At 42.4% G+C, this 12,602-nt stretch overlaps 1 protein-coding gene across 1 annotated transcript in view; it reads right to left on the reverse strand.

Annotated features, from left to right (window-relative positions):
- ANKDD1B (ankyrin repeat and death domain containing 1B) overlaps window positions 1-12,602 on the reverse strand; it is a 55,971-nt gene that overhangs the window by 5,507 nt on the left and 37,862 nt on the right. The window contains 3 exon segments of the mRNA XM_011959238.1: window positions 3,165-3,260; window positions 7,253-7,351; window positions 11,302-11,400. Coding sequence (XP_011814628.1) covers window positions 3,165-3,260; window positions 7,253-7,351; window positions 11,302-11,400 — 294 coding nt within the window.

Raw genomic sequence — 12,602 nt, forward strand, 5'->3', positions numbered from 1 at the left:
TTTTTTTTTTTTTTTTGGGGGGCCATCCAAAATGGAAACAAATGCTTGAAATTAAAAGCTTGGGTACTGTCTGTCTGACACAGGAAATGTGAGGGATTTTGCCTATTGTGTCCCATGCTGCTTAGAACAGAGAATGAGAACAGAGAGGCTGCCTTGGGAAAGGATGTGTCACAACAACAAAACCATCTTTAATGGCCTTTGTTTGAACCCACATCCGCTTTTCTTCTTTTGTGTATTTGATGTTCTCATATCGAAGCTTCGGTGAGCCCAGATTGGCTGTATCCTTAATAAGACCCCACAGATGGTCCCTCATTCATCCTGCTCTCTGGTGAGCATGAGGAGAGCAAACTAGGAGCCTAGCTCAGGGTGGGGCTTGGGGAAGAGGTGACCCAGGGGGTGGAGAGGACAGGAGTGGATGTCATTTAAAGTCACCGCAGCCAGACTCAGCCCAACAGCGCTATGCCTAGATTGGCAAGGTTCCTTTTGTCCCTTCAGCAGAATCCACCAGAGTCCTGCAGAATCAAACCACAAACACTGGAGAAAATCACTGAGTGAAAGCAGACATCACCGCTTCCTAGAACTGCATATTGTGCTTATGCCAGTAGGGCTCCAGGTTATCCTCCTGCAGAAGGTTGCAGATCAGTTAAGGACACGCAGGACAAGTGGCCCACCAAGAAGTCTGGGACTTCCTACTTACCTCTCCTTTTTCATGTATAGTGACTTCTATTTTTGTCTTTCACTTACATAGAGGTGTACCTTAATGAATATGTTCTTAACAGCAAGACAGGAATCAAGGCTGGGGCAGGAAATGAACCAAAAGTGTCTAGGACCCTGAGTTTCAACACTGATGAGAAGAACTTGATGGGCCCCCACCATGGATCCTTCACAGCATCAGCAACCTCCTCCAGGAAGCTCGACAAGGGAAGCGCAATAAGCTCCTCCTGGGAAGCTTGGCCAAGAAGGGCAAAACCTTCCTCTAGTATCTGAACTTTGTGTACAGAAGTTGGAATAGGAATAGGAGGTGTGAATTACCCATAATTGTTTTAGAGACTGTAAAAAGCAGGGTCTTCTCCAACCCAACCTCAGCTTTACTTCCACAGTGCCTAGCTCCCAGGAATTCCAAAAGAAGTAAGGTTGAGGATGGGGAGATCCAACCAACTTGGGAGCTGCAGGCCACTTCACTTTGTCCTTCTCTCCTCATTCCATCTCCTGAAACAATGATGAATCCAACAAGAACAAAAGCCTAAACATCACAAGGGAAAGGGAAGAACACAAAATGCTTCTGCATTTATCTTTATGCGATAACATTTTTAGTTCTTCAAGAAACTTACATGGTTTGTGCATTTCAGGATTGGATTGTATGGTCCCTTAGGCTTCCATTGAAAAGGGCAGGAGATTTGAAAAGTCTAGGTCTTTTTCAGCAGCCAGTGAAAGCATTAAATAGCTTGCCTGCCAAAGCACTGAACTATTTGCAGGAATAACATGAGCCAGAACTGGTGGAAATTAAAATAACATAAGTCAGGTTTTAGGAAGCTCCCATTTGCCTCTGAACCACTGAATTCAATGATGGATGATTGGGTGGTTAGGTTAAAGGATAAATGAATATAAGAGAGGAATTTAAATCATATCTTTAATCCTTTTACTAGGAACCATTTTATATTAGGCGAGGATATAAACTTGTTCAATGAACAAAGATAATTTAAAATAATAAATGCATTTGGTTAAAAAAATGTTTAAAGATGTATCTTAAAAAACAAGTATTTCTCCCACTCCAGACCCCAGGATCCCAATTGTCACCAGAGTTAACAACTCTTACCATTTCTGGGGGTCTCCTTTACCTATACTCATGTATTATATATGGTTTTCAAAGTATACCTAACTCTTATGTCTTAAAGATTCATTAGGAAAGAGGGTGTATTCATTTGGTGGGAAAGTAATTTATTCTCATCTACCCAAAATAATTTTTAAAAAGCTATCAGGAATTAAAAATAGGACCAACGAATATTTCTATTTCCAAAGAAAATGTGAAAGCAAGTTAAAGAGAAAGAGAAAAGATGGAACTTGGTAAAGTTGTCTTCAATAAAATACAATGGTAATTTAAGAAATTGAGCCTGAGGATAGGAAAAGAGGAAGAGGTAAAGGGAGGAGACGGAAGAACGTAGAATATGATGAATGGGAGAGAAGAAACAGAGAGTTCCAATTGTTAAAATTAAAAAAAAAAGTTTTACAAGCAAAGCACCTTTTTTTGTTTTGTTTTACAGGCAAGAAAAGTTGCAAGGAGGATGGTGTGACCTTTAAAAGAATCCATATATATCAAGACTACCAAGCTAATTAAACAGGATTGTGAGAGAGAAGGAGATGAGTAAATGCTTTTTGCTTTAAGGATTTAAGGGCAATTTCCCAGGACTGGCCAGGTGGACAGCAATCCAGGTTCGTAGACACTCAGGGTGGGCCTCAAGTGATTAGGGCCAGAATTCTGGAGCTAACACATTGGGCCAGGGGTAGCCATGCAGCCTAGAATGGAAACAACACATCACTGTAAGTCAAGAATGGTGCCTGGCAGTGCCATTCTTGCCTGAGGGCATAGAGTTGAATCTTGCAGGGGAGGGCAGTCTATTGAGAAGCTGCATGGGTAGCAGATATCAGAGGAAATAAAAATAAAAGGACAGCAAAAAGAATGACTTACAGACAAGTTTTTTTTTGCGTTCTTAGATGAATAAGGTTTTCGTGACTCTCACAAAATACTTGAGTGCCCGAAAGCATGTACAGGGATGTGTTGAAAACTGTCGAGCCACAGAAAGGAGCTTTTTAAACCACTCATTCATGCTTCTGGGAATAGCTCATGGCCAGACTGTGGACAGAGGGCACAACCAGGGCGTCACCCATCAGGGGCTCACACGCTAGGTCCATTAGAGCCGGCCTGGACAATGCCCCTTGGCCCTAGTGAACTCTACGCACTCAGTTCTGACGTCTGACATCAGCAGAGGAAGAGGCAGCTGTTCATTCCATGAATGAGGCAGCACAAGACAGAAGGGAGAGTTATAATTGTACTGACAAGGACTCTGCTCATTAGAGCAAAGAATGGCACAGACCCCACACTGCCCCCTCAAGAAGATGGGTGTTGCCAGGAGAGCCCCTGCTGTGCTGGAATCGGCCTTCCTTACCTCTCTCCAGGCGTAGTATCTCTCTGCTTTAATGAGCATGTCCACTACAAGGCTATGGTTGCTCCTGGAGGCCACAGCCAGGGCAGTCTTTCCTTGCTAAAATTAAAAAAGAAAAAAAATTCAGGTGGTATGTCCTAGTGATTAGGAGCTCTAGTTTTGGAACAAGGGGGCCTGGGTTCAAATCTTGATTCTACCAGCCCATGCTGGGTAAATTTAGGCCAGTCCTTTGCTTCTTTGGGTCTTTATAACTACCCCATAGTGGAGTGGTCAGGGGTAAATGTGATAATGCATATAAAGCCTTTAGAACATGTGCTACCCTGAACATTTCCTAGCCTCGTTTGCAGTTAGGTATGTGACCTAAGTTCTGGCCAATGGTCTTTAAATAGAAGTGGGACATGTAACTTCTGGGAAGTATCTTTAAACAGAAGAGGGATGAACGACATTTTCCTTCTTTTCTTCTCCCTCCTGAGTGGAATGCTGACATGATGGCAGGAGCCTGAACAGCCACTTTAGACCAGGAAGTAGCAGTCGCATTTTGAGGAGCATTCAGTAATAAGACAGAAAAGGGCTGGATCTTATTAAAAATAATATCAATAAAGGCAACAGTGGTAATTCATAGGTCACTGGACCCCTATCTAGAATTTTTTCTGTTACACCATACTGCCTCCAACCAAGCGCGAGAGGTTTGAATCTTAAAAATGGAATGATCAACAAGGGCTGCTCTGGACATAAGTTTGGAATGAAATGCCTGGAGTTCATTGTAATCTTAGACAAATTACAAAAAGGTATACTTTTCTCAAGATGGACAGAGCTCAAAGCCAGGGCATAGAGATTTGCAAGCAGAATCCTCTGGATTTCATAGAGTGCACCACTTCTACATCTAAACATTTTACCCTGAGCAAAGGATGCTCGTTCTCATTTGCTTTTCAAATGCCCCATGAAGAATTTGCTCAGAAAACAATGAAAATTAATAGTCAGAAAAGACCCAAGAAGAAGTTCCAATCTCAGGAACCCTTATGGATCCAGAAATATATCCCAAGTGTTATCTTACATGGTTCGATATTTGCAACAAGTGCAATTCCCACCAATATAAATGATTTGGTTCTTAGTCTAGGCGCTAAGACCCAGGCGAGCAGGAAAAATAGGGCTGAAAGTAATCAGCCTCTAATCAAAAGAGACAGTAATGAAATTAGGAAGAACTGCATTTTGCAGGCATTTAGCAAGCCTCTAATTGTATGCTGTCTACATTCTGGCTTGTAAAGCCATTTGAATCACCATAATTAGCCTGCTTTGAGAAGGCAGCATTCTGAGAGCCAGAGTTTCCAAGTTCATAGGAAAATTTTCCTAGGGAATATATGCTGGAGTGAAAATCCAAACACTTCTGCCTTTAGGGGTTGGGAGGTAGCATGGATAGAAGGTTCTCTGAGAGCTTTTTGACACCTCAGGCCAAGAGGACAAGCAGAGAACAAGCTGCTGGGAAAGTCAAATGTATACCAAACTTTGGTTCCTTATTTCCTAACCAGGACCCTAACATGGTCCTAGAAACACTTTTCTTTGGCAAAAATAAAAATAAATTGTGGGAGCCAATAGAAAAGATATTTTTTATTCATTAATTAGCTATGTATTGGGTGCCAACTATGTGCCAGACCTTGAAAAGAAAGGAGAAGAAGGGAAATCTGGGAAAATCAAATTATGAGGCCCAGAAAACTGTGAGTTCTTGTTTTGAAAACAAAGTCAAATGGCAGCATTGACTGTTTACTGGAATATCTAGTCCACTAAGCACCAGGGACCCCAATGTAAATCCCTGCCCAATGGTATAGATTTCGTACCCACAGAATGGCTTTGGGTGTATTAAGTATTCATGAAAAACTAAAATAAATTACAAAACAACAGCATTAGAAAATATTACTGCTAAATGTTAAACCAAGTTAACCAGGTACAACTGGTGAAAGTGGTAGAATTCCACACAAGTGATAACATTATGGGTTTGTGTTTTCCTTCCTTAAGCTTTTCTATGTGTTCTAAATTGTCCACAGTGGGCCTGTGTTACTTTTTTTTTTTTTGAGGCGGAGTTTTGCTCTTTTGCCCGGACTGGAGGACATTGGCATTATCTCGGCTCACTGCAACCTCTGCCTTCCGGTTTCAAGTGATTCTTCTGTCTCAGCCCCCCGTGTAGCTGTGATTACAGGCGCTCACCACCACGCCTGGCTGATTTTTGTATTTTTAGTAGAGATGTGGTTTCACCATGTTGGTCAGACCAGTCTCAAACTCCTGACCTTGTGATGTGCCCACCTTGGCCTCCCAAACTGCTGGGATTACAGGAGTGAGCCACTGCACCAGCCGGCCTGTGTTACTTTTATGATCAGGAAAAAAAAAAATCTAACTTTAGAAACTGACACACAGAGAAAAGTAATATAACATATAACTACTTTAGATCCTACACATGTAAAATGGATGATTCTGAACTGGAGTAGGGTGGATTCAGGCTTGCACTGTGAATTAGGGAGGTGCTAGCTATTGAACTGTGTGGGTAAAAATGAGGAAGGGAAAACTGCAAGTTTCTGAAGCAGTCATCTTTGCTGACAGTTGTAGCAAAGCACCAGATGACAGAGCAGCCACTACTTGGGTTTGAAGCCAGCTCTGCCTCTTACTATGTGTGTGACCCAATGTCATTAGAATCTCTCCAATCTACTCTTGAAAACTGGAGTAATTTTGTCCACCTCACTGAGCTGTGAGGACTGAAGTAATATGGCATGCATGAGTACCTGACGGGGCTGTATCCAGGGGCCTCCTGTATAACTTTCAGTAAAGCTGAGACCTAACACAGCTCTCTGACAACCCTCTGGAGGCTTAGCCTGAACTATTCCATCACTTGAAAGAAACAAAATTGTCCTTCTTTAAAAACAAGTTTACACAATAGCCAAAAGGTAGACGCAACCCAAATGTCCGTCAATGGATGAATGAATAAACAAAATGTGGTAGAGACATACAATGAAATGTTATTTAGCCCTAAAAAGAAATGAAATTCTGACACATGCTACAACATAGAGAAACCTTGAAGACGTTACACTAAGTCAACTAAGCCAGTCACAAAAAGGCAAATACTATGTGATTCCACTTATATGAGATGCTTAGAGTGGTCAAATTCATAGAAACAGAAAGCAGAATGGTGGTTCCCAGGGGCTGGGAGAAGGAAGAAATGGCGAGTTATTGAACAAGTAAAAAGTTTCACTTTTGCAAGATGAAAAGTTTTGGAGATCAATTGCATAACAATGTGAACATACTTAACCATACTGAACTATATACTTAAAAATGGTTAAGACAGTGTTTATGTATGTGTATTTTACCACACATTTTTTAATTTAAAAAAAATTTAGACATATGTAAAGTCATTCATTGCAACTCTGTTTATAAGAGCAAAACCTTAGGAACAGCTTAAATATCAATCAATTGAGGACTAGTTGAACAAGTTGTGATATGTCTGTGCCATGCTATACAATGCAGCTCAAAAAAAAAAAAAAAAAATGAAGGAACTCTCCATGTACTAATATGCAAATATCTCCACTTAATAATGCTAAAAAAGCTAAATGCAGAACAGTATACTAGTTATAGGTAAGCCACCAGTGTCTAAAAAGGATGGAGGAAGGGAATAAGAGTACAATGTGTCTATGTTTGCTTGCATGTGCATAAAAACTCTGGAAGGAACAGAAATAATTTATAATAATGGATACATATAGGCAGGGTGGTATGGTAACCAGACAAGTAGGAACAGGGATGGGTGGGAAATTTTTACTGTTAAACCCTTACTAGTTATATTCTTTTATTTTTGGACCATATGAATCTATAATCTTTTCAAAAATTTAATAAAGAATTTGAATTTAAAAACACATATTTGTCATTCAAAGTAAAAATTCTTACTGACATAGCTCAACCAAAATTGGGATATTTTACTGACTATGAAGATACACGGTTTCTCCAGTTTGTGCCCATTTCACAAAAGATATTCCAATGCTTCTGCTCAAGGCTGACAGCCAACGGGAAGGTCTTAGCAACCATCTCAGCTGAATGGATTAAGTCCATGCACTTACCTTGTCGACAGCCTTCAAGTCACAGCCTGCCTTCAGCAGGGTTTCCACCAGTTCCACATTTCCACAATCAGCAGCTACATGCAGAGGGGTTTGTTGTTTCTGCCATGAAATTAAGGAGGGGAACAAACTTGGACAGTGAAAAGACAAACAGAAAGTATAGCCATCCTGTTTAGGCTCAAGGGAAAACACAGGTCGTACATTTTTTAACGGATACTGGGGCATTCATTGCAGTATTATTTGCAATAGTGAAAAACTGAAAGGAAATTACATGTTTAACAAGGAGACTCACTAGATAAATCATGATACATCTATATATTGGAATAATAGGCAACCATTAAAAATTATTTTTTAAAAAATGATTTTAATAATAGGTACCTAAAGTAGTCAAATGTATAGAGACAGAAAGTAGAATGGTGGTTCCCAGGAGCTGGATGAGGAGGGAATGGGAAGTCACTGCTTAATAGATATAAAATTTCAGTTTGAGAAGATGAAAAATGTTCTGGAGATGGATGGTGGTGATATTATACCAAAATATGAACGTAATTAATGCTGCTGAACTGTACACTTAAGATGGTTAAAATGGTGGATTTTGTTATGTGTATTTTACTACAATAAAAATGATTTCAGAGGCCGAGACGGGCGGATCACGAGGTCAGGCGATCGAGACCATCCTGGCTAACAGGGTGAAACCCCATCTCTACAAAAAAAATACAAAAATTAGCCGGGCGCGGTGGCGGGCGCCTGTAGTCCCAGCTACTCAGGAGGCTGAGGCAGGAGAATGACGTGAACCCAGGAGGCCGAGCTTGCAGTGAGTGGAGATCGCGCCACTGCACTCCAGCCTGGGCAACAGAGTGAGACTCTGTCTCAAAAAAAAAAAAAAAAAAAAGATTTCAAAGATTTTTTGAAAATAAAAAATGCTTTTGATATAATGTTTGAAACTTCATGAAATGATACTATCTAGTTGAGCTTGATTTAATTAAAACTACATATAGAGAAAGCGAAGAAAACACAGTACAGAAAAATGCTAATGCTAAGGTCTAGATGAAGGGATTAAAGTTTATTTTTATTGCCTTCTTAATGCATTTCTCTGTTCTCTAAATTTTCTACATTATAATGTATAAAGGGGTTCAAGACTTCTAATTTCCTTCTGGAGTAATCATTTTCCTATCAAGATGATAAGAGTTTCAAAAGAAATATCCGAAATCACAAGAAAATCGCCCATCTTCACCTCTCACCAAAAGAAATGCAGCTGTGAAGAGATTTCTAAAATATTAGGGCAGAGAGGAGCCTTAGACGTGCTCTAGCCCAACTCCTTAACCAGAAAAGGGAAGCAACTCCCCCAGGGTCACAGAGCTGGGCAATAGCATGTGTCCTCCTCCTCCCACCACAGCACAGGGCCAGTATGCTGGGGAGATTACCAAAAAACGTTTGTTTATTTATATTTTTATTTTTTTCTGAGAGACAGTTGCTTACTCTGTCATTTAGACTGGAGTACAATGAAACTAGTAGGCCTTACAAAACCTAAAAAGTTAGCACCAGGTGGCCCTAGATAGGGTCCCACCCTGCCTAGATAGGGTCCCACCCTGCCTCGATAGTGTTCCACCCTGATAGGGTCCCACCCTGCCAATTCCGGGAAACAACCTCATGAGGTCCCACCCTGCCAATTCCAGGGGTCTCACCCTGCCTCAAAGTTCCCGGAATTATCAACTCCAGGAAAGAACCTCATAAGGTCCTGCTCTAACCAATTAAACCAAGACCCCTTGCTCAGGCTATAGCTAGACCCAATCATTTTACGCCTTAAGCTTTGTTTGAATTTCGCGCCATAAGCTGTGTTTGAACTTGTGTTAGCATATATAAACAGCCTGTAACAAGCAGTCGGGGTCCCAGGACCAACTTAGAGCTTGGGACCCTAGCGCGCTAGTAATAAATAACTCTCTGCTGTGAACTTCGTGTCGGTGATCCTTCGCGACGACCCCTGACCAGGAGGGAATCGAGAGTTCGGTTCCAACACAGTAGCATGATAGTAGCTCACTGTAACCTGGAACTCCTGGGCTCAAGCAATCCTCCCTTCTCAGTTTCCTGAGCAGCTGAGACTACAGGCTCTACTCATTTTTTTTTTTTTTTTTTTTTGTAGAGATGAGGTCTCACTATGTTGCCCAGGTTGGTTTCAAACCTGGCCTCAGGTGATCCTCCTATCTTGGCCATCCAGAGTGTTGGGATTACAGGTGTGACCCAAAACACCTGGCCTCCAAAAAGCCTTTTTTTTTTTTTCCTTTTTTTTTCTTGAGATGGCGTCTCACTCTGTCGCCCAGGCTGGAGTGCAGTGGTGTGACCTCAGCTCACTGCAACCTCCAACTCCTGGGTTCAAGCGATTCTTCTGCCTCAGTCTCCCAAGTAGCTGGGATTACAGGCACCCAGCTAATTTTTTGTATTTTTAGTAGAGACAGGGTTTCACTATGTTGGCCGGGCTTGTCTCAAACTCCTGACCTCGTGATCCACCCGCCTCAGCCTCCCAAAGTGCTGGGATTACAGGCGTGAGCCACCGCACCCAGCCCCAAAAAGCATTTCTTAAAGCCTCACCTTCAAATGTCAGTGTGTCTAGGTGTTCGTCATTGAAGACTTTACACTTATACTGACACGCCTACCAAAGATCTCTACCGACATGGAACAAAGGTGAAAATGGAATGTATCAAATCCAGCCACACCCATTTTAACAACAATGCTACAAGTCTGGAAGGCAGGAAATGCACTAAAACATTAACAAGAGTTATCTTTCTTTGCTGGGTACTTCAAACACATTAAGTATTTTTAGTTTTAAAAATTTTACATACATATTTTATATTTAAAATATAAAATTTCCTATTTTTTATGCATATTCTTGGTCTAATAAAAAATTAAAGTGATGAAGTCTGGTTCTGTAAAAGGATAGCAAGCCTAACACGCACTCCTTCCCTAGAGTACATGTAGCCAGTTCTGTCAAAACCAGTATCACATGTGAGCACAAGGCTCTGTCTGTGTATTTAGCAAAGATTTTGCCCATTGGGAAAGATTTCAGATATTAACATAGTTGAACACATAAGCATATTTAATAACAAGAGGAGATTGTTTTTTCCCCCAAAAAACCTTTTGGGATAGGTAAAGGCAGGGGAGGAAGCTAGGTTCCCTGGAGGAGAGAAGGGACAGAAGGACAAGTAAATCTTCATTCAGCTCAGAGCAAAATTTAGCTCATAGGTGGGAACTGGAGGAGACTGCAGAGATCTGAGTCAATGCTCTGGTTTCACAGTGCATTAGGACAGGTAGGCATGCCCACTGCACCGTGGCTCCTCCCTAAGCCGGAGGGGCACCTCAGAGGCTTCTCTGGGAAGAGGCAGCCGGAAGGTCTCATCTGGCCTCAGGACCCTGGAAAGGCTCCTCTTGCCACTCCCCTACATATCCTGGAAGAGGGCAGGCCAGCCCCAGAAGAGCCCCAGAAAGCAGGCTCATCAGTGCCCACCCCCTTCTCTTCATCATTTCGCTGCGGCATTCCCATTTCCAGCCAGTGATGGATTGCCTTATTGAGTCATTTGATTCTGCTTCAGTTGACTGAACTTGGGGTGATTTTTCTTTTATTCCAAGAGGTCTCTTTTGCCTTTAGGCAAAGAGAAGACACATTTACTGTCTTTAATATAGAAACAAAGCTTCCTTCTTGTGGGGGAAAGGCTCCCTGCCAATTACAATATTTCACTCTGGGAGAGTGGCTTTTGATTTAAAGAGCCTCTGGCCATTTAGCTCTGAGCTACTGTTTTTCTATCAAAAGTGCTGGGCCTGTTAAACATGAAAGATTTAATCATGCACTGGCTGAACTCCAGTTGTGTGGCTGAGAAAGACAAAAGTATGTGTGTGGTCATGGGGATGGAGTGAGAGTTACAGAAGGAAAAGGATAAAAAGGATGCACATGTTCCTCCCAGGAATTTTTCGGTACCTCGAACTTGATCAAAACTCCCCATAAACACCCACTGTGTTGAAATATAAGAAAAGAGACCCTCCAGGCTCTGATTTGCTTGGCTTACCTGATTTAATATGTCAATATCATGCTGTGCACTTAATAAGCTGTTTACAACCGTGATGTGGTTGTTGATAACAGCTAAATGGAGAGGAGACTCCTTAGGCTGCAGAGAGAAATAAAAATTTCAAATCCAAAAGGTTCTGGTTTCATCATGCAAATCAAAAAGCAACTCATTTCAGCAGCTATTTCCTGATGATCTCCCAAGTACTGAAACTACCCATCCCAGTGGTGACCCTTAGTAAGTATTCAGCATTTGTGGTCATCCCAAGGCTTTAAAGCAAACTCGCTCCCCAGCAATCAGCTCACCCCCTTTGTTCTTTCTGGAGCAACATACTAAGCACCTACTATGGGCCAAGCTCTTTTCAGGTTGCCAGGGATTTAGCATGAACAAAGCTCATTCTCAGGAATCTTTCAATCTAGTGGGGTAAGCAAATATTAATTTTTTTTTAAGTCACATAAATACCATATACAATTAAGTGCTTTAGAAGTAGAAGAGCCAGTGTGGGGATAGGGGGAAGGCTGACCTTTCGGGAGACCAGAAAAGACTTTTCTGAAGAACTGACATTTAAGCTCAAATATGAAGGAGAAGTAAGTGTTAAATAGGCCAAAGCGCAGGACTTCTCAGAGCCTTCAAAGAGCTAAAGGGCAATGAGAGCAGCCACAAGGGCAAAATCGTTGCACACTTGGCATTTCCTGAATTGATTTGTTCTGGAGCCCTGACTCCTTAGTGTGTCCCATAGGACTGGAGTCCCCCTTACTCAGGGGCACCATCCTCGTGCTCAGCTCTCCCCGCATAGAGTCCAGCCACAGGATGTTCACCAAGCCCTCTGCAGCCTGCTCTCCTGTTCTCCTTTGTGGCTAAACCACCTGTCTTCCCAGCCACAGCCCTTCATGGAGCCCCCACCCCCTCTCACCCATCCCCATCACTGGCTTCTTACCCAGCCCTGCTAGGTCGCAGTGCCTATGTCTACCCCCAACACTTTGCCTCCAGGCTCCCGTGCTGCTGCAGTCCCACCCAGCTGCCACTGGCCTGTGGAGACACGAGAGGAGAAATGCCTCCAGGAGTAGAGTCAGCTGCGAGTGGGGAAAAAGGAGGGAAGAAGCGATTAAGGCATGAGAGAGAGGGAAGTGAGGGGCATCCAGCATGATGAGGGAGGGAGGACACCAGGGGAAGGTGGACAGGGGTGTGACAGCAAGGGCTGAAGATCCAGTGACACTGTGCCGATCAGGAGCTGAGCTGAGCTGAGTGTGGAGCGAGTGGCGAGAGAGAATAAGCACCTACAAGGGTGAATGATTAGGGCGAGT

This window comes from Colobus angolensis, unplaced genomic scaffold (genome assembly GCF_000951035.1).
Source record: "Colobus angolensis palliatus isolate OR3802 unplaced genomic scaffold, Cang.pa_1.0 Scaffold49, whole genome shotgun sequence".
Classification (NCBI taxonomy): Eukaryota; Metazoa; Chordata; class Mammalia; order Primates; family Cercopithecidae; genus Colobus; species Colobus angolensis.